This window comes from Plenodomus lingam, assembly GCF_022343315.1.
Source record: "Plenodomus lingam strain CAN1 chromosome Unknown contig_32, whole genome shotgun sequence".
NCBI lineage: Eukaryota > Fungi > Ascomycota > Dothideomycetes > Pleosporales > Leptosphaeriaceae > Plenodomus > Plenodomus lingam.
The window spans coordinates 131,725-158,130 of record NW_027093946.1 but is presented as its reverse complement, the minus strand read 5'-3'; the positions used below and the strand labels follow the sequence as shown (position 1 = coordinate 158,130).

General features: G+C 29.4%; 5 protein-coding genes across 5 annotated transcripts; all 5 read left to right on the top strand.

The window, feature by feature from the left end:
• Positions 1 to 109: 109 nt before the first annotated feature.
• IAQ61_008548 (uncharacterized protein) lies at positions 110 to 514 on the top strand (the record flags this gene model as incomplete). The annotated part of the gene is made up of 1 exon (XM_066098051.1): positions 110 to 514. One exon carries the CDS (start codon positions 110 to 112, stop codon positions 512 to 514), a length of 405 nt encoding a protein of 134 aa, XP_065952007.1.
• Positions 515 to 2,269: 1,755 nt separating this feature from the next.
• Positions 2,270 to 2,692, top strand: IAQ61_008547 (uncharacterized protein; the record flags this gene model as incomplete). The annotated part of the gene is made up of 1 exon (XM_066098050.1): positions 2,270 to 2,692. One exon carries the CDS (start codon positions 2,270 to 2,272, stop codon positions 2,690 to 2,692), a length of 423 nt encoding a protein of 140 aa, XP_065952006.1.
• A 4,025-nt stretch (positions 2,693 to 6,717) lies between these two features.
• Positions 6,718 to 7,017, top strand: IAQ61_008546 (uncharacterized protein; the record flags this gene model as incomplete). Its single annotated transcript, XM_003836952.1, has 1 exon — positions 6,718 to 7,017. One exon carries the CDS (start codon positions 6,718 to 6,720, stop codon positions 7,015 to 7,017), a length of 300 nt encoding a protein of 99 aa, XP_003837000.1.
• A 13,082-nt stretch (positions 7,018 to 20,099) lies between these two features.
• IAQ61_008545 (uncharacterized protein) lies at positions 20,100 to 20,645 on the top strand (the record flags this gene model as incomplete). The annotated part of the gene is made up of 2 exons (XM_066098049.1): positions 20,100 to 20,169; positions 20,257 to 20,645. 2 exons carry the CDS (start codon positions 20,100 to 20,102, stop codon positions 20,643 to 20,645), a joined length of 459 nt encoding a protein of 152 aa, XP_065952005.1.
• Positions 20,646 to 20,754: 109 nt separating this feature from the next.
• Positions 20,755 to 21,516, top strand: NAD5 (NADH:ubiquinone dehydrogenase subunit 5; the record flags this gene model as incomplete). The annotated part of the gene is made up of 1 exon (XM_066098048.1): positions 20,755 to 21,516. The coding sequence occupies one exon, from the start codon at positions 20,755 to 20,757 to the stop codon at positions 21,514 to 21,516; it is 762 nt and encodes a 253-aa protein (XP_065952004.1).
• Positions 21,517 to 26,406: the final 4,890 nt, after the last annotated feature.

The following is a 26,406-nucleotide window of genomic DNA, read 5'->3' as shown; positions in this document are numbered from 1 at the left end:
TTTATTTGGAGAGCAAAACTCTATAAAGTTAAACCCTTTATTAATAACGGGGTTTGTAGATGCAGAAGGATGTTTTGCAATAGGATTGTTCGTTAGTAGTAAGTACAGGATGGGTTATCAAACTCAAGCAATATTCAAAATTACTTTACATAAAAAGGATTTCAATTTATTATCTCAGGTTAAAGATTATTTTGGTGTAGGAACTATTACGAAACATGGTAACACTACTATAGAATATAGAGTTAAATCTTTAAAAGATTTAGATGTTATTTTAGCTCATTTTGAAGAATATCCACTTATTAGTCAAAAATGGTCTGATTGCGAACTTTTCAAGTTAGCCGTTTCATTACTTAAAAATAAAGAACATTTGACTGATAAAGGGTTTAATAAAATACTTGCTATTAAGTCTTCTATGAATAAAGGTTTATCTGAGGAATTACAATTAGTTTTCCCTCATATTACTCCGGTAAATAGACCTTTACTTCTAGATAAAGATGTTAAAGATCCATATTGATTAACAGGTTTTACTAGTGGTGAAGGATGTTTTTTTGTTTACATACGTAATAGTTCTACAACTAAACTAGGTAAATCTATAAGTCTGAAATTTCATATTGCTCAACACAGTAGAGACACAGAACTTATGAAAAAATTTATTGCTATGTTTGATTGCGGTAGAATTGAATTAAGTTTAGCTAGATCAGAGGTGTATTTTGTAGTGACAAAGTTACAGGATATTACTGACAAAGTAATACCATTTTTTGACAAATATCCTATTAAAGGTGTTAAAGCCTCAGATTATGAAGATTTTAAAAAAGTGGCTGTGTTAATAACCAAAAAAGATCACTTAACTGAAAAAGGTATAAATAAAATTAAGCTAATAAAATCTAATATGAATTTTCAAAGAGATTCTTTTTAACAAATCACTACTACTAAACGTTATATTTTGCATTATATCACACAAGGATGGATTAAACCGTCTAGTACGGTGTGGATTGAAGTAACCCTAAATTAAAGATAACACTAAAGTCCTTATTTTTATTAAATTTATTCTTTTTTTGGCAAAAAAAAATTTAAAAAGGGTCGGATAGTGTACGTGTTAGGTTCTTTATTTTTATTATTATCTATATTAGCAATGTCATCTATTATGAGCACTACTGATTTTGATACTATTTTTAAAGGAAATTTCATTTATGTAACACAACTTTTCTTATTTTATGGTATTTTTATAGCTTTTGCTGTAAAAACTCCTACCATTTTCCTAAATACCTGACTTTTAAAGGCTCATGTTGAATCACCTTTAGGAGGAAGTATTATTTTAGCAGCAATTGTTCTTAAATTGAGTTTATATGGTATTCTGAGATTAATTTTACCTGTTTTACCTAAAGCTTATATGGAATATACTTATATAATTTTCCTAATTGGTGTAATTACTATAGTATATGCTAGTCTTAGTACATTAAGAACAATAGATATTAAAGAACTTATTGCATACAGTTCTGTTTCTCATGCTGCAGTTTATCTTCTAGCTGTGTTTAGTAACAGTATACAAGGTATTGAAGGTGCTATTAATTTAGGATTGGCTCATGGACTAGTTTCACCAGGTCTATTTATATGTGCAGGAGGTGTATTATATGATAGATCTTCTACAAGAGTTATATCTTTTTACAGAGGAGTTACTCAAGTAATGCCACTATTTGCTATATTATTCTTCATACTATGTCTTGCTAACTGTGGAGCTCCTTTATCTTTAAACTTCATAGGAGAATTTTTATCGTTATATGGGGTATTTGAAAGATCATCTTTATTTGGTGTCTTTGCAAGTTCTTCTATTATTTTCTCTGCAGCATATACTATCTATATGTTCCAAAGAATAGCTTTTGGAGGAGCCTATTCAAGAATGTTTACAGTTAATATACCAGATTTAACTAAGAGAGAATTTACTATTTTATTAATACTGGTTATACCTACCGTTTTCTTTGGTATATATCCTGCTCCAATATTAGACGCTATACACTACTCAGTATCTACTTTAATTTACTGTTTTGATGTGAGTGTAATTAGTTGTGATGCACCTAAGGTGTGAGATATTGGATGTAATAACTATTTAAACTACCCTACTTTATGTGCATTTTTATTTTGAAGCTTAATTGCTTTGGTACTTATTAAGAAGTATTACACAATACAACAATGAATAAAAAATAGAGATCTTATCTATTTTAAATTGTTTTGCTATTTTCTATATTACAAGGCAACCTTAGTTAATATTTTCATGGTATTATTCGTTACATATTTAGTAGTTAATGGATGTATAGCAATACACTATGGAGTTTATCATGAATTCATACCTTATGTTAGAGATCTAAATATACAATACGTTAACACAGACCCTTCTTGCATAGCAATAGGGGTAGATGGTGGCATTGTGGAAAAAGGTCCTAGGGTGAACGATCATATTTTACTAAGTTCATCCAAAAACTCTCAGCCTAATATGAATGCGGGTTCTACAGGTGGAGAAAATACCGTCCAAAAGGACACAGCCTCAGAAATGCGTCTTAACCTAGTAAGTAGGATATCTGCGGTACAAAGTAATGTTCAATACTTTCAGGAGCAAGTTCAAGCTTCCAATAGGGATTTTAAAGAAGTCTTAAGCATAAAACCCTTTCATGAAAATAACGGTACTTTAGCAGAATGACAACGGGAACATGACCAAGCTAAATCTGCATTAAGGGACTCACATGTTAACCTTCTATCTGAGAAAAGAATGTTAGGTATTTTAAATGCAAAGTTAGCAAGTGGGGATTATGCTATGTCTACTCCATCTACCGCAGGTAAGCGTAAATTTAGTGATTAAAGTCATTTTTTATCTAGTTAAAATGGTGTTTAAAATTAGCCTAAACCTTAGTTTATGTAACTTCTACATTAAAAACTACTAGGTCCAATACATATAGAGCGGTATCTTATACAGTTCAATACCTATTGTAGTATAATCTGGATAATATGTTCCCTTATATATAATCTTAACCGGATGTCTAGAACAATAGTAGGATAAAACCTATCTAACAAATCAAAAAAAAAAAAATTTTTTTTACAGGTAACTTGTAATGAAAAAGTAACGACCTTACCCTATAATATAACAAACCCCAGTTTATGTATTGCTTTATATTTAAGCTTAAAATTTGCAATTACATTTTGTAAAAAGCATATAGGTAGAAGAGTAATCTATATATCACTTATACTACGTAAAGCCTTTTTTAATACAATGTAATTAAAAGTTATAACTCTATATAAAAACAAATTGTAAGGTTTTAGGATTACAATGGATATAATATATATATATATAAATATATTTAGTACAAGGTCCATTTTTAAGTACATTTATAGTTAAGATATAAAATTATGTAGTAATGTATTAGGTAATTCTACCTAATGCACAAATAATAATGATTAGTTTAACGGGTAAAACAGGGTAGCTTTACTATCCTAATCTAAGTTCAAACCCTAGATCATTATTTTGGGATACACATATTAACTTTTTTTTTTTAACAATGAATTTATCACTAATTTTATTTACAATTGGAATTTTGGGTTTTGTTTTAAACAGAAAAAACATAATATTAATGCTTATTTCCATAGAAATAATGTTATTAGCTATTACATTTCTAGTATTGGTTAGTTCACTTAGCTTCGACGATATTTTAGGGCAAACATTTGCTGTATATATCATAGCCATTGCGGGTGCTGAATCTGCGATAGGTCTAGGTATATTAGTAGCTTTTTATAGATTTATCTCTTTTAAATCACACCATCTATCCTTTAGTCAACCTAGATCACCCATTAAACCTTTTAATATTATTTCACTAACCCTCGCAGGTTTGTCCCATAGCAGGGTAAAAACCATGAGGGGAGTAGAAATAAGAAATTATTCTACATCTAAATCTTTTAATTTGGTCCCCCCTCACTTTTTTTATATAAAAAAAGTGAGGGGGACCTGACTAAAAATTCTTTTAATTTGGTCCCCCCTCACTTTTTTTATATAAAAAAAAGTGAGGGGGACCTGACTAAAAATTCTTTAGATCCCTTATTCATAACTGGAATTTTTGATGCTGAAAGTTCTTTTCTAATTGCTATGTTAAACAATCCTAGATATAAAACGGGATGAAATGTACAGGCTAGAGTTCAACTAAAAATGCATGAAAAAGATAGATCTTTAGTATTGAAAATACAGGAATATTTCGGAGGTATAGGACTTGTATCCAACCCCAATAATAATTCTACAGTGGAATTTAGGGTTCATGCTCTTAAGGATATAACTAATGTGATTATACCGCACTTTGATAATTATCCCTTATTAACTAAAAAATATTCCGATTATGTGCTTTTTAAAAATATTATTAACTTAATGTTAGAAAAACAGCATACTAATTCACAGGGAATACAGAAAATAATTAATACAAGGGCATCTATGAATTGAGGTTTATCTGATCAATTAAAACAGGATTTTCCTAACACTATGCCTGTTATAAGAGAAGAAAGAGTTATTAACTATAACATACTTGTGCACTCTAAACAGTGAATAGCTGGATTTTCAACAGGAGAATCTAATTTTTATATTGCTATTAATAAATCTAAAACAACAGACAGTTTATATGCTTCATTACGCTTTTCTATTGCTCAAGATTTAAGAGACGTAGCTTTATTAGAGAGTTTTGTAGACTTATTTAAATGCGGGTATGTGGTTAAATATGAAAAGCGTTCAATAGCTGAGTTTGTAGTTGCAAGAATTGATGATATAATTAATCATGTAATACCTCTTTTTGAAGAACATAATATTGCAGGATCAAAGTACTCAAATTATTGTTATTTTAAAAGGGCTGCTTTAATGGTAAAAAAAAAGAGCATTTAAAAGAGAATGGTTTAAAAGAAATCTTACTATTAAAAGACAAAATGGGGATTAATCCTAAAAATAATCATGGTAATGATTAAGGGTTTGAGAGAAAATAGGTCAAAAAAGGTAAAGCAAACCTTTATCTAGTCTTATGGAGGCGAAACCTTAAAAATGCGGGGAAATCTTAAAGATAAATCTACCAAATTAATATAGTAATATTATTAATGGAACAGGTAATGACTCGTTGTATGGTAAAAACGGTTTGTATGAAGAAATGAAATAGATAATCCGCAGCTAAACATCAGTATAGTAATATTGGTGCACAGTTCATCGACTAAATGGAGGTTGGTTTATAATTATAAAATTATTTGCTTAAGATATAGTCAGGCATAATATAAATATTATGGTAATATCCTATCCTTCCTAAGGGAATGTAATTCCTATGGAAAAGGGAGAAAACGAAGAGGAAGTATTAGTATTGAATTTAAATAATGTATCTAGCTATAATTATCTTACCACTATTTGGATCTATAGCTTCTGGTTTTTTTGGTAGAAAAGTCGGAATATCAGGAGCACAAATAATTACATGTACAGCGGTTGTAACTACAACTATATTCGCTGTTTTAGCGTTTTTTGAAGTTGGATTTAATAATATACCTGTATATATGGAGGTATTAAGGTGAATTGATTCTGAATCATTAAATGTATACTGAGCATTTTGTTATGATTCATTGACAGTGTTAAACGTAGATGCTGTGTTGGTGAAAATCCAACTGTATAAGGTGATTTTTGTCCATAAATTTTGTTCAGCTGGCGGTTCTTTTTGCTGCAGTAATACAGGTATAGCCCATCTAAAACATTCTTCTAAGAATAGATGTCTCGTTAACTCTTTTTTTCAAAAAAGATCTTTTTCTATTAAAAGTAATTTTAGTACACAATATCACTACAAAGACAAAAAGGATAAAGACAATTTTCTTCAATGATTTGTCGGCTTCTCGGATGCGGAATCCAATTTTATGATTAATTCTCTAGTAAAAAAGGACAAAAGCACGATCTCTAGTTTTGGTTTTATGTTTAAGATATCGCTTCATAAAGACGATGAAGCGGTTTTAAGATATATTTCTAGTACGTTAGCTATAGGTAAAGTTAGACTCTATAAAAACGAGTGTATATTTAACGTTACAGACATGGAAGGAATTAAATTATTAATACATATATTTGACAAGTACAATCTTAATACTACTAAATACTTAGATTACTTAGATTTTAAGAAAGCTTTTAATTTATACTTTAATAGAGGTAAAAATTTAAGTCCTGAATGCGTTAAGCATGAAATACTAGAATTGAAGAATAAAATGAATACTAACCGTGTTAATTTTGATAGGCCAGAAAACTCTAAAATCATAATAACGAAAAGCTGATTGTTAGGGTTCATAGAAGGAGACGGGTCCTTTTTTGTAAGAAGAGATACTTTGATACCCGTTTTTTGTTTGGAATTAACCGGAGTACAACTTGACGTTTTACTTAAAATAAAAGATTTTTTAGAAAATTCTTTAGGATTTGATCTATATAGTTTATATAAATTGAAAAACTCTTCTACCATAGCAGTAACAACAATAAAAGCTAGAAATAATAGTAAAAGTAGCGTAGCTATTACCATTAAGAATGTTAAAGTTTTAAATAATTATTTCTTACCTTTTTTAGACGATATGACATTTTTAACTAAAAAAGCTAAAGATTTTCAAGACTTAAAAATTATTTGTAGAGCTGTTTATAATGGGAGTTATAGAGAACAGGAGATAAAAAAAACAATATTAAAGTTATCTTATACAATGAATAAGTACCGTTTATCAACTAATACAATTCCAGGCTCATACTTAAGTATTGAGGAAAGAGATAAATTAATATCTTCACCACCAACTGTGGAATATCTTTATGATGGTCGAGCATTAGATTTATCTACAGGAAAATTAGTACATCAACAAACTAGTTGTGTGTATGATATACGTGAGTTAAATGGAGATGTCTTAATGGCAAATACTTTATCAGAAGCTGCCTCTATTGTGGGAGTATATCCAGACACTCTAAGTAAATATTTAGATATAAAAGTCCAATCTTCAAAAGAATATTGAGTTGAACTCAATAACCATAAAATTAGAAGAGTACCTGTATTTAACCATAGCCCATTTGCATAACAATTTATACTTTTATTTAACGTTTCAGGTTTTATATTAGTTACATTTTCTATCTAAACCATATTTGTGTGATGGAACACATGTAAATAATTTATTTTAAGTAGTAAGTTAATAGATAAATAATAAACGTATTACGGGCGGTAGTTATGAAAAAAAACTCAGCATAAAAGTTAGTATTAAAAACCGTACTCTACCTTCTTTCTTGTCCTTGCTTATTAGGGAGAGGAAAAGTGATAAATACACTTTTGGAAAGGTAGGGTGCCCTTAAGGATTGGGTCCTTTATGGGTCATAGTCGGTGTTAAAAAGTCGACTTGTAACAATTATGCAGTAAATCAAGAGGAATTGGGTAAGATTATAATCCTACAATTCTATACTTATATATATAAAGTGAAAACGGTCAATGATATGTTAAAAGAAAAATATACATTTTCAAAGACCGTCGGCAGTTATAAATGTCGCTACAGAATGGTTCACAAGGGTTAGGCTGAAATGTCTGTTCAAATGTACATTCGGTCCCTAAAAGTAGTTCAAATATAATGAGAGAAATAACAGAAAATTAAACTGGGCACGGCACAGGGGATAATATATTATCATATGGTAGTAACACCTGGTTTCAACCCAGTTATATGTATATTTCTTAGAATTAAATTGCACTAATTAGGGTACGATCCATGCTTATACCTGTTTTAATCGTAGCTTCTTTAGTACATATATACTCCATAGGTTATATGAGCACTGACCCTCGGGGGCGCGTAAGGGGAAAACGCGTCTATGGGGGTAAACTGTCAAATTCCGGGAAACTCCTAAAGCTTAAGATACCAAGCAATAGTTGAAAAACTATATGTGGCTGAAGTAATTACTCAGGTATGGTAACAAGTCTTAAGATGAGTGAAAACAAAATGGACCATCGCGGATCTAAGTCAGCAATACTCAAAAATATTGTTGTAAAAGAGCAATGAGTAGACGGCAGTTGATTTATTAAACCAAATTTAATAAATTTAAGGTGTACTCTACAGGGTTCTGAAAAGAGTAGAGATATAAACCTCGGTTTCAACATGCAACAAGGTTGAAACTCCTTTATCAAAAACCCATCTAAACAATTCGGTTTAAAAAATTTTTCTACCTATAGTTCTACCTTTGTAAATCCTGGAGTCTGATCTGGTCTAATAGATGGTGAAGGTTCGTTTACGATAATAGTAGACAAAAATAAAGTTCGCACATTAGGTTGACGTGTTCAATTAAAATTTCAAATAGGTTTACACACGAAAGATCTTAACTTATTATGTCTACTACAACAATACTTAGGGGGTATTGGTTCTATTCATTTAGCTTCAAACCGAGACGTAGTTAATTATTCAATAGATTCAACTAAAGATTTAAATAAACTTATTACTCATTTAGAGGAATACCCGTTATTGACTCAAAAAGCCTCAGATTTTTTATTATTTAAAAAAGCGGTAAAACTTGTTAATGATAAAGCTCATCTTACGGTTGAAGGTCTAAAAAAATAGTGAATATCAAAGCATCCATGAATTTAGGTTTATCTGACATATTAAAATCAGAGTTTGCTGGATATATCCCAGTCGATAGACCTGTTATAAATTATGCTAATATAAATTTAAACCCTCATTGAATTTCAGGGTTTATAAGCGCTGAGGGGAATTTTGATGTTCGTATACCATCCACCAGTAGTAAACTAGGTTATCGAGTACAATTGAGATTTAGAATATCTCAACACAGTAGAGATTTTGTATTAATGCAGAAAATAGTGGAGTATTTAGGGTCAGGGAATATATATAAATATGCTGGTAAATCCGCAGTTAGTTTATCAATAGTTGATTTTAAGGATATTACGAATATAATCATTCCATTTTTAAATAAAAATACTATAATAGGTATAAAACTGTATGATTATCTTGATTGATGTAAAATTCATAGTTTAATGGTTAATCGTTCTCATCTTACGGTTGAAGGTATTCATTCTATTAGAAAGATAAAATCTGGTATGAACACAGGTAGACATTGAGAAGATATTTAACCATTGTTAATAAACACTTTATAAACCAATTGCAGGATAAATTTGATTTTTATGCATATCCAAAGATTCTTTAGTTATTTAAGCTTATTTACTTTCATGATGCTTATGTTAGTTACAGCAAACAATTTTTTAGTAATGTTTGTAGGTTGAGAGGGTAACCAAATACAAATATTATGCCCTAAATGGTTAATTAGTTCCAATAATAGTGTTTTAAACATGTTTTTTGTACATACTTGTAATCCAAAAAGATTTTTCTTTTCAAAAAGATTAAATTCTTCTCAACGAGTAGGCCCACATAATATCAATGTAATATCTTTAATTGTAGGCTCTTTATTAACCAATTCATTTATTGAAAAAAGAGAACATGGTATTAGAATTATATTTGTAAAACAGAATAATAATGTGGAATATTTAATGTGATTCCATTCAGTTTTATTTAATGCAGGATATTGTAGAAAAGAAAAGCCTAAATTATACAAGTTAATAGGTAAATGCAATAAAGTGTTTTTTATATATAGTTTCAAAAGTTTTAGTTTTTCTAGCTTTAATTGATTGTATGATATGTTTTATAGAAAGAACGTGAAAATTATACCACGTTGTTTAGATGAATATTTTACACCTTTAGCCTTATCTACTTTATTCTTATCACCAACTATAGCAGAAAAAAGGGGATTAAAGTTAGCTAAATCATTCATTTCAGTAGAAGATCTAAACTATATATCACTTGTTTTGAATAAAAAATATAACATAAAGACAATTATTAAGGATAGCAATATAGATGCCAGTAAGTATTCTAGTCTTTCCTTACATGTTGATAATAGTTCTTTTGCTACTTTTTCTAAAATAGTAAAGCCACATTTGTTGCATTCACAATACCACTTATTAAATAGGCCTATTCTAAAAGTAACTTTTCCTGGAAGTATTCATAGTTATTCTCATATTTCTAAAAGAGGTTTTTCAAGTAAAAAAGACTTATCCGATATAAAATATACTCTCAACTATAAAAGAGAGTATGTGCTGAGCTTAGAGCAAAAAGAAGCTCTTATCGGTATAATATTAGGAGACGGATTCTTAGAAAGAGTTAAACCTAATCATAATACAAGATTGCGTATAGAGCAATCATATCCTGAGAAGGAGAACTATTTAAAAAGTTTATATGATTTACTTGAACCCATTACTACTATGAGTCCTACAATTTTAACAAGGAAAGATAAACGTAGCAGTATTACAACTCAATCTCTTTATTTTAGAACTTTAGCTATGCCTTGTTTAAATGATTATTACGAATTATTTTATAAGGAAAAAGTTAAAGTTATACCTAGACACTTAGGTCCCTTATTAACAGCCAGAGGGTTAGCTTACTTAATAATGGATGATGGGGGTAAATCAGTACATAATCAAACTGTATTGCATACTAGATCTTTTAGGCTTGAAGATGTTAAATATCTTCAATCTGTTTTATTGGAAAATTTTGGTCTAGTTACTAGGTTAGAAGAAAAGAAAAAAGATCAGTGAGTTATATACATCCCTGTTAGACAAGTGACTAAACTTAAAGATATTGTAGGGCCTTATATGCACAAGAGTATGCTATATAAAATATAAAAATAAATTATTATTTATCATAATTTTCCATAGTTAGTGTTATTATATTTAAAAAAATCAAAATAGTTTCATAAAACATGAGACCTGTTTATCTAGGAGAATAAATAGATTAAAATTTTACCTGTCAAAATGGGAATTTTAATATATCACTAGCTACATCATTGAAAACGATCAAAGAAAATTTAAATAAATTTAAGAGATCGTCGGTTATATTTTGGATCGCGATCGACTAGTCCAATGATGGGTGCCTGAAATGGTGCTTAATGCATAGTCAGAATCTTTATATATATAATATACTAGGGCTTTAAGTAAATCCTGATAGGTTTTAAAGTACAGGAGTTAATATATTGACTACTAATATAATCAATATACTTAATTTAAGATTTGGTAGGAGTTTGTTCGTATCTTTTAGTATGTTTCTGACATTCTAGAATACCAGCAAATCAAAGTGCTCTTTCAGCATTTTTAACTAATAGGGTTGGTGATTGCTTTTTAACTATAGGTATGTTTGCAATTATTTTGGCTTTTGGTAATTTAGATTATGCAACAGTATTCTCATTAGCTCCTTACATGAATGAAAATCTTGTAACTATTGTAGGTGTATGTTTAGTTATTGGAGCTATGGCTAAAAGTTCTCAAGTAGGACTCCACGTATGACTACCTATGGCGATTACCTTAAAAGTCGCAAAGGGTCGATGAACAGTTATTATTTAAATATAATTATGGTAAAGTTCGACTCTAGAACCATATTAGAAGTATAGTAAGGATTAAACCCAATATATTTTGAAGACGTATGGAAAATCCAAACACTTTTGGACTTAAACGCTACTTAGGTGAAAACGGTCAAGATGTTTCGTAGTCAAGACCGTCGGTATTTTAATGTATCGCTACAGACTGGGTCACCACGGGGTGGCTGAAATGCTGCTTAATGTACAGTCGAAAGCTCTATTTATTTGACAGGTGTATACGAAGTATTTTTTTTTTTTATAAATACATATGCTGTGAGCTTTGGGAGGGTCCTACACCCGTTAGTGCACTAATTCACGCTGCCACTATGGTTAAAGATAGCCGTTGATTAATGTGAGTTAATCAATTATGATATCACTGTTTGCTGGGATCACCTTACATCAAGTTTATTTATATTTTAAGTTTACCCTTAGATAAGATAAATAAGAAAATCTTGTGTTTTAGAAGAGTTTTTTCTAATCTAAAAGGGGTTAATCAGCAGGAAACTTCGTCGGGTGACGAAGGATCCTCAGAGGCTACACGTGATATAACTTATGAATTTAATGAATATTCTAATTTAATACCTCAACATAAAAAAAAGTTAACAAACAGTTTTTAGAATGATTCATAGGTTTCACAGAGGGAGATGGTTCTTTTATTGTATCTAAGGATAAAATCTATTTTGATATTACTCAAAGTATTTCGGATATACAAGTTCTTTATTATATAAAAAAAGAACTAGGATTTGGTAAAATTTTAATGAGAAACGAGGAAAATAGAAATGTAGGAGTTTTTTATGTTTCTTCAAAAGAAAATTTTGCTAGATTAATTCATATATTTAATGGTAATTTATGCACTCATTATAAAAAAGAACAATTTAAAGTATGATTAACTACATTTAACAAACAATATAATATGGAGATTCCCTTTAAAGATCAGTTAGTTAAACCTAGTTTACATTCAGGTTGAATATCTGGCTTTGTAGACGCAGAAGGTTGTTTTTATGGTAGGGTTAAGAGTTGTTCTACATCTAAACTTAGAAGAGCTCCGCATTTAACATTTCAAGTTTCTCAAAAAGAATTTGATATAATTAAAACACTTCGTGATGTATTTTTAAATACTGATTCTTTAGATTTAAAAAATGTTAGCTATGATAATAGTTGGGATGGTTGAAACTTTCATTGTTCATCTTTTACTAAACTTAAGGTTATCATAAATTACTTTTCTAGATACAAATTAAAAACCAAAAAATCTCTTTCATTTACTAAATGATGTAAAATACATGATATGGTATTAAATAAGAAACATCTTACGTTAGAAGGACTAAATAAAATAGATCTTTTAACGAAAGACGTCAATAAATTTATAAGTTAAAGATATAGTCCGATCCATGTCTAAAGATATGGCGCGCTATTCCTTATAGTTAAGGATAGCCAACACAAATGTACGGCAGGAGTTTATCTATTAATGCGTTCATCTCCTTTAATAGAATATAGTTCAACAGTACTAGTGGTATGTCTATGATTAGGTGCAATTACAACAGTATTTAGCTCTCTTATAGGTTTATTCCAACAAGATATAAAAAAAATTATAGCTTATTCCACTATGAGTCAATTGGCTCGAATATATAATAACTATCTAGTTATTATACATAGGATTCAAGCTATTTACGTAGAATTCATCCTTTTACGGATGAGTAATTCGCAGGTAACCAAAGCCCATAATTATTTAAATAATTATATTAGTGATACATGGTTTAATTCTCATTTGTCTCAGTACTTCAACATATTAAGAATTATAATTAGTATGTTAGAACAGAGAAAACCTATTACTATAAGCAGGTTAGTAGGAACCTCAGAGGCCATACGCTTGATATTGGTCTTATTTTTCTCTATATTATTAAATTATTTGAATTACAGTGTAAATTCAAGAATATGAAATTCTTGGGTTATTTTTCTTTTATTTTTCGGATATTTGGGATTTTATACTTTATATTTTTTATTCGTATTCTGTTTTAATTTATTTCATATAGTAGCCCTATATTTAAAGAGGGGTTATTACAGATATCATATAATCAAATCCTTCCATCGATATGGTAATACAGGTACGGACTTGTGTCCTTTTAGAGGGAATGTTTTCGCCATTCCTTTAGTTAAAGAAAAGATTAGGAAATACTCTACTAGTTCCGTTAATACTACTGTTAATAAAATAGATCCTTTTTATGAGTGATTGGCAGGTGTAATAGACGGAGTGGGTAATTTTAATTTAACTAAAAAAGGTATAGCTCGTTTGACTATCATTATGCATATTAGAGATAAAAAGGTATTATATGATATTAGACATGAATTTGGAGGGTCTATACATACAATTGCAAAAAAAAATGCGGTAAAGTATCTAATAAGTCATAAAAAAGGTTTAATAGCTTTATTAAAAGCTGTAAACGGTTTAATAAGGAATCCTTCTAAATTATTACAAATGAACAAACTATGTAAAAATTATAATATAGAACTTATGTATCCTAAACCTTTAATATTCAATAATGGTTGATTAAGTGGATTTATCGATAGCGAGGGCTCAATTAATATAAATGAAGCAAATGGACAAGTTAGTATTGATATAAATCAAAAAAATAAATATTTATTAGATCCGTTAGTTTGTATTTATGGAGGTAGAGTCAGTATTATGAATTCTAAGACTGAAGCTTTCAGATACACTATTTATAGAAAAATTGAATTGTTTAATTTAGTAGATAATTATTTTACTAAATATCCTTTAAGAACTAAAAAACTAAATAGGATTATGTTAATTAAAGAATTCTATTTAAAATGAATTAGTAACAATAACAAGGATGTTTCGTCAAATGAAAATGCACCTTTAGTGGAAAAATTAAATGAATGAGTTAAGTTTAAAGATAAATGAGATAAATTTGAAGTTTCAGACTATAACGCATTTAACTTGAAAAAATCCAACGTAGATAGAGAATTCTTCAAAATAAAAACAAATACCAGTTTAATTAATTCAGGAGGGTCAATAGATAATAAATTATTAAAGGGTGTAAGAAACTATAGTACATCTTTATCTAAAAAGGTTAACTTTTATGATGAAAACTTTCTAGAATGATTTAGAGGTTTTGTGGATGGAGAAGGTACCTTTGGAATTAGAGCTCAATATACTTATGCTTTTAAATTTTCATTTAAAATATGCTTACATGTAGACGATGTTAATGTACTAATTTTTATAGAACAATTTTTGGGCTTTGGTAGGGTGTGAATAGGAAAAAGTCATGCAATTTTTGCGATAGAGTCTATTTCAGATGTTCGAAAATTAATCGATATTTTTGAACATCGTCCTTTTAACACAAGTAAGCATCTTAATTTTTTAGATTTTAAAAAAGCTTATGAGTTATATACTGGTACTGTTGGAGATAAAAAAGAGGTAAAAAAAATTATAGACAATATTATTATTAATATGAATTCAAAAAGATCAATATTTGTCAAGCCAGAGAATTTCCAGTTAAAAATATCATCTTATTGATTGTTAGGATTTATAGAAGGGGAAGGAAGTTTTTATATAGCGAAGACTAATAATTTTTCTTTAGGGTTTAATCTCTGTCAATCTATTAGAGATTTAACTTTAATGGAAAAAATTCAAACTTATCTGCTTAACTTATCTGAATCAGTTTCGGATCTGCCGCCTAAGGACTATATTCACTTAGAAATAAATAAAGCGTCTAAGGCTAATACTTTTGATATGGTATATCTTAAGATCCTTTCTTTGGATTATATAACTAAGGTACTTATCCCATTATTAGATTCAATGAAATGACAATCAAAAAAAGAATTGGATTATTTAGATTGAAAAGCTGTATTGAAATTAAAAAAATCAGGTTTACATTATACCGATGAGGGGCTACAATTAATAAATAAAATTGTAAGTCAAATGAATATTAATAGGTTATCTTCTAGTTCTAAACCCAAAGTGGATAGGATTTTGTTACTGGAAAATATAAATAGATTATTAATGGGAGAGTCCAATTTTGAAATAAGAAATGGACGTATTTTTATTAAATCTTTAAATAAATATTATTCTGATCCTAAAAGCATAAAAGTTATATTAGAAGATAAAGATGGAAGAGTTTTACAAATGTTTGATTCTTTGAGTAGTTGCAGTAGATTTTTAAATGTAAGACCTTCGACAGTAAAAACATGAATAGTTAATAATAAAGAAGTTATATTAGATAAAATTTCATATTCTATTAAAGTAGATAATTCTTAAGTTATAGCTTATTCTACTATGAGTCAATTGGCTCGAAAATATATTACTCATTCAAGTATATTTAGGCATCAAACTATATGCGAGCCTTCTTCTCTCATATTTTCTATTAAAAAAAGATTAACTAGTAATTCAAGATTCAAAATGTACTCCACTTTAGGTGGAAATATTTTAAATGATAAATCTGAGGGTTTATTTACTGAAAATAATACATTAAACCCTTATTATGTAACAGGATTTACATATGCTGAGGGTAGTTTTTTAATAAATATACAATCTAGACCAGGCTTAAAATTAGATTATAGCATAAGTCTATCTTTTAAATTAAAACTACATTCAAAAGATAAAGAGTTGTTAGAAAGAATTTTAAATTTTTTTAATGTAGCCCCGGACGCCGTCTACACGGCTGGGGCAGCGACAGCAGGTAAAATTTATACAAGAAAAGACGGGTATATTGAGTATATAGTAAATTCTATGAAAGATATGGAAGTTATTATAAATCATTTCAATAATTATCCTTTAATTACACAAAAATTCTCTGATTATAAAATATTTAAATTAGTATTTGAATTAATTAAACAAAAAAACATTTAACACAAGAAGGTTTTCAAGTAATATTGTCTTTAAAAGCAAGTTTCAATAACGGTTTATCTGAAGAATTAAAAATTGTTTTTCCAAATATTATTCCTTCTTTAAGACCTCAAACTATTACACCTAAATTGGAAACTATCCATCCATATTGAGTATCTGGTTTTGTAGATGGTGATGGATGTTTTTACATATCATTAACCAATAATTCAACAGGTGTAGGCTTAGTATTTAAAATTACACAACACATTAGAGATACCGATTTACTAAAAGAATTTGTTAATTATTTTAACTGTGGGCGTTATAGTTTAAGTTCACCTGAAGCTGGTGATTTTATTGTTACTAAATTTGAAGATATTTATACTAAAATTATTCCTTTTTTTAATAAATACCCTTTACATGGGTCTAAATCTTTAGATTTTTCTGATTTTAATCGTGTAGCAGAATTAATGAAAAATAAAGCTCATATTACTTCAGGTCCCCCTCACTTTTTTTTATATAAAAAAAAAAGTGAGGGGGACCAAACAGAAGGATTTGAATCCATTAAACAAATAAAATCGGGTACAAATAAAAAAAGAATAAATAAATGCTTAATAACTAATGTACAACAAAAAAGAACTTATGTAACTACACAATCATATTCTAATACATCTCAAGAATTTGATGAATGATTATCAGGATTAATAGATGGTGACGGTAAATTTTTTGTATCGGCTCCGCAGCCTCAGTCTTCTTTGCAAAGCAAAGAAGACGCCGAGGCTAAAAAAGGTTATGCTAATTTTAAAATTGTAATGGATAAACAAGATAAATTAGCTCTTTATACTCTAAAGCATAAGTTTGGTGGGTCTATTAAAGAGATATCTTCAGGTTTAAAATATAAATTAGCCCATAAAGAAGGGTTAATTAAATTAGTTAATAGTGTTAATGGTTTAATTAGAAATCCTACAAAAATGTTACAATTAGATAAGGTTTGTAAGTTATATGGTATAAAGTTTGAAGAATCTAAACCCTTAACTTATTACAATGGATGGTTTAGTGGATTTATCGATAGTGATGGTTCAATATATTATGATGAAAAATCAGATCAATTAATTTTAAGTGTAACTCAGAAAAACAAGTATTTATTAGATCCTTTAATAAAATTATATTCAGGTAGAATAAAAATTACTGATTCTAGACAAGCTTTTCAGTATTCTATTTACAGAAAACAAGAAATTTTAAATATTATAGATAATTATTTAATAAGATATCCTTTAATGTCTAATAAAAGGAATAAAGTTAGTCTAATTAAAAAATTCTATGAGGTAAAAAAGGAATCAGTAGAAAAATTATATTTAATAGAAAAAATTAATTATAAGTAATTAATTACACTTATAATAAGAGAGAAGTAGCATAGAAGCTATACGTAAAAATACTATAGCCAATTCGCAGATAACCAAAGCTCGTGATTATTTATACAATAATCACTGTAACCTCAAGTTTCTTAATTCATCTACCATTATAAGGTTACACCTGTACATTATATGCGGGCTAATAAGATGAGAATTTGAGGTTATTAGTAAGTTAGTAGGAATCTCAGAGGCCATACGTTTGATATTAGTCTTTATTAAGTTAGAATTGATTAATTTAATAGCAAAACCTTTTATTCTTAAACAACAGAATTTTAAAACTAAAACCGTTTTTTCATCTCACCTAAAAAAAAGTAACAGGAATAGTTTAATTTTTAGTAGGAATATGTCTACAAGTATAAATACTAAAAGTTTAAACAGTAAAAATACAGAATCAGTAGATCTTGCATTTAGACAGTGATTAGCTGGAATAATAGATGGAGATGGTTACTTTTTATTATCGGCTCCGCAGCCTCAGTCTTCTTTGCAAAGCAAAGAAGACGCCGAGGCTAAAAATGGCTACAATAGTTGTGAAATAACTATGGACACAAGAGATAAAAAAGTTCTATATTTAATCCAACATAAATATGGAGGATCTGTAAAACAAATTTCAAATGCATACGCATTCAAATATAAATTAAGAAATAGAGCGGGTTTAATTGAACTAATAAATGATGTAAACGGATTCATTCGAAACCCTACGCGTTTATTACAAATGAATAAGCTTTGTGTAAAATTTAATATAGAATTAAAATATGCAAATAATCTTACTTTTAATGATGGGTGACTAGCGGGCTTTATCGATAGTGATGGTTCAATCTATTATAGTGAATCATCAGGTCAAGCTTTTATTGGTATATCTCAGAAAAATAAATACTTATTGGAACCTTTAATTCATATCTATGGAGGAAGAGTGGATATTTCTAGTCCTAAAATAGAAGCATTTAAGTATGTTGTCTATAGAAAGGCAGAATTATTTAACTTGATAGATAATTATTTTAGTAAATACCCTTTAAGAACAGAAAAAATGAAAAGAGTTAATTTAATAAAACAATTTTATTTAGTTAGACTAAGTAAAAAAAATGACGATGTTGTAAAATTTAATGAATGAGTTAAATTTAAGGATAAATGAGAAAAATATCAAGATTAATAAAGAAATGGTCCAAGCTACGTCATATTATTTATGATAGTAATTTCGCAATTAGGTATGATGGTTATAGCTGTTGGTTTATCTTGTTATCCTATAGCTTTATTTCATTTGGTTAATCACGCTTTTTATAAAGCACTTTTATTCTTAGGAGCTGGAGCAGTTATTCACGCTGTAGCTGATAATCAAGACTTCAGAAGATATGGTGGGTTAAGACCATTCTTACCCCTTACTTATTCTGTTATGCTTATAGCTTCTTTAAGCTTAGTAGCCTTTCCTTTTATGACTGGATTCTACTCAAAAGATTTTATACTTGAATCCGCATATGGTCAATATTATTTTTCTGGTACTGTAGTTTATATCATAGCTACTATAGGAGCAATGTTTACTACACTGTACTCTGTAAAAGTGTTGTATCTAACTTTCTTAACTAACCCTAATGGGCCTTTAATTAATTATAAACAAGCACATGAAGGTGATATATTTATGAGCTTACCTGCTGGGTGATGTGGGAAATCACTTGCGTGGGTAAAACGATCAAATTCCGGGGACCTCCTAAAGCTTCTGGTACCAAGCAATAGTTGAAAAATTATTAGTGGATGAACTAATCCCTCATGTACGGTAACAAGTCAGAAGATGATTGAAAATGAAATGGACAATCGCGGATCTAAGCCAGATATACACATGTCTGTAAAAGAGCAACGATTAGATGGTAGTTGACACAAGAGAAATTCTTGTATGTTTAAGGTATAATCTAATGGGTATCGAAAGATATTATCAAGTCAGAATCCCTTTTTACTTAATATATATACAGGTTTTAGTAGAAGTTTAACAAGAGGTATTTCTTCTATTTCAATCAAAAAGCCTACTTTACACCCTTATTTTGTTACAGGTTTCTCAGATGGAGAGAGCTATTTTTCAATTAGTCTTAACAGATCTTCTAAGATGAATACGGGTTGAATTGTAAACTTGCAATTTGGTATAAAATTACATAAAAAAGGTCGGTATTTATTAGAATTAATTCAAGCATTCTTTATTGGTATAGGAAGTATTTCCTCACATAGTAAAGATGCGGTTCAATTTAGAGTTTCATCTATAAAAGATTTACAATTGATTGTAGACCATTTTAATAATTTTCCTTTAATTACACATAAGTGGTCGGATTTTCAATGATTTAAAGCTGCTTTTGAATTAGTCAAATGTAAAAGACATTTAACCTTAGAAGGTTTGATAGACATTGTTAGCATAAAAGCTACAATGAATTTAGGTTTATCAGAAGAATTAAAAATAGCTTTCCCTAGTTCTCACGGGCTCGTCCCACAGGATGGTAAGGCACCACAGGGGACTAGATTAAATATAATAGCTAGACCTTTAAACCCTAATAAAAAAAAAATAAATCCGAATTGATTTTCAGGGTTTGTTAGCGCTGAAGGTAATTTCTTTGTTAATCTTATAAAATCTAAGACAAAAGTTGGAAAGCAAGTTATATTAATCTTTTCTGTAACTCAACATTCTAGAGATGCTGATTTGTTACGGTCGTTTTGTGAGTTATTAGATTGTGGTAAATACTACCCTAGCTCTACCAGAAACGAAGGTAACTATTCAGTTACGAAGTTTTCTGATATAGAACTAAAAATTATACCCTTTTTCTTAAAGTATCCTATCTTAGGTGTTAAATCACAAGATTTTTCTGATTTTTCTAAAATCGGATTATTGATAAAAGAAAAAGAGCATTTAACTGAGAAAGGTTTGGCTAAAATTGAATCTATAGAAAATGGTATGAATACTAACAGAATTAACTAAAATAAACTGAGCTACTTTATTACCTATATATATTTGTATAATAAATCTGATCGCCATGTTAATGATTTTAGCTGTATTCTCAATATTCTTTGGATTTATAACAAAGGATATGTTTATAGGATTGGGTTCAGGATTCTTTTCAGATAATGCTTTATTTATACATCCTTCTCATGAGATAATGTTAGATACTGAATTTGGAGTGCCAACTCTATTTAAACTATTACCTTTATTATTTACTATTTCATTAAGTGTAATAGCCATAGTGTTGTCTGAATACTTATCTACAATATTAATATATTTCAAATTATCTAGAGTAGGTTATAACGTATTTAGTTTCTTTAACCAACGTTTCTTAATAGAGTTATTTTATAACAAGTACATTACTGGTACTATACTAAACCTTGGTGGACAAACTACTAAAGTTATAGATAAAGGATCCGTAGAGTATATGGGACCATATGGACTAAAGAAAGGTATATTGAATATAAGTAAAAATATTGCTAGATTGAGTACAGGAGTTATAACATCTTATGCATTATACACCTTGATAGGGTTAATAGCTTATCTTTTATGTATTTCATTTCCTAAGGCTACTAATTTTATACTTTTACTAGTCTTTACTGGAGGTTTAGCCATATATGGACGTAAATCTCTTGGACCGGTTATTAGTTATGTAACTTTGATTAAAATTTTAGCCGGTGGAGGTATGATGTTTTCTGATATGCCGACAGGAGATCCGTTTCTAGATAGAGCGGGTTTTCTTTTTGACGAAACCTTACTTGTATTAAAGGATTATTTAAGACTAAAGACCCTTTGTGAAGATAGTGTAGTACAAGGTGGTATGAACATAGAAAATTATAAATCCATTTGAAAAGCTGTAGGTCCGCCTTTTGAACCTTATGCGGAGGGTACTAGACATTTTGTGCGTCATTATCAATTTGCACTACAACAGTCACTTTTAAAATGTATTATTGATACAACATGGTGTACAGATCAACTAAAAAATGTACTTACTCTACAGCAGTTAAGGGAGTTTGAAGAGATACGTGATGCAAGTACAAGTTGTTACAGAGACCTGCTTGAACATGATAAATCTTTTAGAGATTTTCATTCTACTGCGTCACCCATTTTAAGAGAAGTAGCAAGAACAGGTACCACTCTCGCACCTGTTCAATCTGCAATCCTAACATCATTAGGAAAAATTGATTGGGTTTATAATTAATAGAAATATTAATAGGTTTATTTTAGAACTACCTATCATATATGGTAATTCATGTGCAGAATAATACATATAAAATAGCGGTTAGATTATCGTTAACTTGTGATGAAAAGGGGTAAGATCAGTTATTTATATTAACCATTTTTATTCCTAAGAGTTTTTTAAGAAAAAAAAACAGTATTACAAATCCCAGTAGAATAATAAGTATATACTGGAAAATGGCCTTTAGAGATATATATTTCAACAGCCATTAGGGAGAAGACACTTTGTAAAGCCCTTTTAATAACAACCATTTGAAATGGACCCTTGCATTTTAAAATATATAATCTATTCACTTAAATGTAGATAATTAACATGATCCATTAAAAAATACTTTCGAACAATATGTAATTTTAAGATCATTCTTTTAAATTTAAAAATGTTATATTTCCCTACGATTATGTCTGTTCTTGAGGTTTTGGCTGTTACTATACCTGTTTTATTAACAGTAGCTTTTGTAACTGTAGCTGAGAGAAAAACAATGGCTAGCATGCAAAGAAGATTAGGACCTAATGCAGTGGGTTATACTAATTTTAATCTTACATATAAAAGAACTTTTCATTCTTCTTGTGATGCTTTGAGTGAATTATCCTGTAATAGAAAAGCCCCGTTATTCAATTTTGGGATGATGTGCTTTTTACTTCTACTCATTTACTTAATCCATCTGTTATAATATCTTTCTTTAAACCTTTAAAAGATAAAGTTGTAAGTGAATGTAAAGATTTATTATCTCCAATCACTCTTAGTACATCTTTTTATGGTTTAAATTATCTTCCCTTTAATCGTTTTCCTTCATTAGTCAAATTAAGAAATGTTAGACACTTTAATACTTTTAACCAAGAGTTTATAGAGTGATTACGTGGATTTGTATTATTTTTCTTTTGCTTAAATCAATCACCAAACATTGCAAAAGAAAAAAAAAGCAGGTGACGGTTCATTTTTCATTCGAAGAAAGAATTATCAATCGTATTTTTCTATTGTTCAACATTCTAGGGACTATGAATTGATAAATAAAATAGGGGATTTTCTATATGATTTACCTTTTATATATAAACAAACAATGCGGAAAATTAGTATAAGAATAAGCGAGTCTTCCGTCCCAGTCGTTTTACCATCTTCACCTGCCGGTGGGAACGGCTATAAAAACCCTGTTACTTATCTAATAGTTGATCACACTGATTTAATAAAACTTGTAATTATACCTTTTTTTAGCTCTATGACATGATGTAGTAAAAAATTCTGGGATTTTGAAGATTTCACCTTAGTATATAAGTTGAAACAACAAGGTCATCACTATACCCATGAGGGAAAAATTTTAATAGATTCCTTTATAGGACAAATGAATAACAATAGACTTTCAACCTCAGGTGGCTTGTCTAGATAAGACAGGGAGTTATTAATTACGCAAGCCAAAATAATTTTACAAGCCCCCTCTAATTATAAAAAAGAGAAAAGGAAAACTTTATATCTGAGAATAAATGACTAACTGTTAGAAAAGGTGTATTTTATGAAATTGCTGATCTTAACGGTAATGTTGTCACTACATGTAATTCAATTACAGCTGTTATGGATTTTCTAGAAGTGTCTCGTTACATAGTTTTAAAAAGATTAGAGGACGGTGAGCCGGTTTTGTGAGTAAAGGAGGATCGCTTAGTAACGATCCAAGAATTAGAAAGCTAGACTATTTTTACTTAGCGGTTATTTATAAGACAGGTGAAATGGGTCATATTACAGGACGGGCGACAGGATTTATGTTTAGATACAAAAAAAAAAAAAATACCCTAAAGTTTATTATATAGGGAGAACTAAAGACTTACACAAAAGATTTAAAGATCCTTTGAGTTCTAACTTAAAGATATATTTCATAAAATTGCTTATTCAATTGGTTGAGGTCAATTTGAATTTTCTATTATAGAGATATGTGATCTTAGCATCCAACAAGATAGAGAAGATTTTTACTTGCAAAAATACTTACCTTTATTAAATACTATCTTTAAAAGTAATTTTAGTGAAATACAATCTTATGACTCTTTATATGATATATTAAGACTTAAACAGTCCAAATATGATTCATATATTAAAGATTTATATCTTTATGTATATTAATAATGTAATAATCAAATTAGTACTAATAATCTAATATTTAGTAGCATAAGTGCGTCATCAAAATAATATGGTATAGCTAGAGAAACAATTAGTGTTTATTTAAATACTTATGTACCCTACAAAAATATATTATTTTTAAGGGTTATTTTTTTTTACATCTATCATGATATATGTAAAAAAAAAAAATTACAGCCCCAGTCTTCATCTTCTTTAGAAGATGAAGACTGGGGCTGCTTTGCCGCAAAAAATGAGACTACTGAAACTTGAGTTTATAAAAAGTTAGCCTCGGCGTCTTCGAGACAACGTCTCGAAGACTGAGGCTGCGTAGCCGATGATAAATTCATTCTAATTAGTTCCAATTAAACTGGTTATAGTTCAAAACATTTAGCAGCTAAAGAATTAAAATTAAGTCATAAAACAATTAGCCCCGGCGTCTTCATCTTCAAAGAAGATGAAGACTGGGGCTGCTTTGCCGTAAAATTTTGAATACTCATAAAGACTATAAAGGTTTGTATTTTTACAGTATTAAATTGTAAGATAAAAAGTAAAGTGTAAGAAACTTTATTAGGCCCATCAGTGAAAGAGAACCTTTTGCTATAAACCATCAAATTGACGGGAACACCTTAAAGCTATTTCAACTAAATGTATTAGGTAACTAAATACATGGCCCAGGTAATGACTCGGGGTATAGTAAAATCGAAATAGATGTATGAAAAGAAATAGGCAACCCGCAGCCAAGTACCTATTATATTAGGTATGCAGTTCATCGACTAAACGGTGGTTGGCATAAAAAAAAAAAAATTTTTTTTTGCTTAAGATATAGTCAGGCCCTGCTTGAGAAAGTACAGGGTATAAATACATTTATACCTGGAAATGGATAGTAACACCAACCCCTCTTTTATTATAGATAAAAAAAATTATGAGGGGTAGGTCTCAGTCGTCTAACGACGCCCGAGAATATTTAGGGAGAAATCCTCAATTCTTTACCTGTATTATGTATAATAAATGGTTAAATGAGAACATTCGTGATACGGTCTACTTCAAGCATTTGCTGATGCTCTTAAACTTTTATTAAAAGAGTATGTTTCTCCTACACAGGCCAATATCGTATTATTTTTCCTTGGTCCTATAATAACTTTAATTTTTTCATTGTTAGGCTATGCTGTTATACCTTAGGACTATAGGGTAATATAGACAAATTCCGGGGAACCCCTAAAGCTTATGGTACCAAACCATAATCGAAAGGTTATAGGTGGCTGAAGTAATTACTCAGGTAAGGTAATAAGCCAGATGATACTAGTTACTTTTTAGGTTTCCTAGGATACGTAGGCTATAGAGGGTAGCCTACTTATGCTTACTTCGTATGCTTAATTCTGCAAAGATTAGCTACATAAATAAGTTAACTAGGGACTAGTAATAGGAATGGGCAATCGCGGATCTAAATAAGTTGTAAGATATTATTCTGCAATTGTAAAAGAGCAACGAGTAAACGTCTATAGATATTTACAAGATCCACAGCTAGGAGAATCCACCCCTCCCACCGCAAGCTTGCGGGGGGGGGTGGATCTTTGTAATATATTTAAGATGTATTCTAAAGAGCTTAGTAATAAGCTATGATTAAATTTTGTATAGAAAAATTTTCTACGATTCACCATTAATTGGTTTTGATTCTTTAAATGTTAATACTCGTCGTTATTATGCTACATTAAGTAATAATAAACATAAAATTGACGATCTACAAGTTCATCCTTGGTTTATTACAGGGTTTAGCTTTATTTTTTTTTTCTTTTGCTTAAGTCAATCACCAAACATTGCAAAAGAAAAAAAAAATCAGGTGAAGGTTCTTTTTCTTGCAGTGTTTTAAAAAGTTCTTCTTATAAATTTGGTTGAGAGGTTCAACCAGTTTTTCAAATTAAACTACATATTAGAGATTCTCCGATTTTATTAAGAATCCAACATAGTTTAGGTGGAATAGGTACTGTAAGTAGTAACCAATCTTCTTGTGCCTTTAGAGTCAAAAAATGAAGTGAGCTAATAGAATTAACGATATTTTTTGATAAATATCCTTTAATATCTTGAAAAAGAGTAGATTATTTATTATTTAAACAAAATCTATCTATTATTCAATTGAAAGAACATTTGACTTTACAAGGTTTACAAAAGATTATTAATATAAGAGCAACCTTAAACTTTGGTTTATAAAAAGAATTACAATTAATGTTCCCGAAACTGTTCCAGTTCCCTGTCCTTTAAGAGAAACCAGTGTAATACCACATTCACAGTTAATAGCTGGGTCTGGGATTTGTTTAAGGGAGAGTCGTAGTTTCTCCTATACAGGGAGTAAACTAACCATCCCTCTGTTTGGCACACTTAGTCACGCATTTAGAATTAATGAGG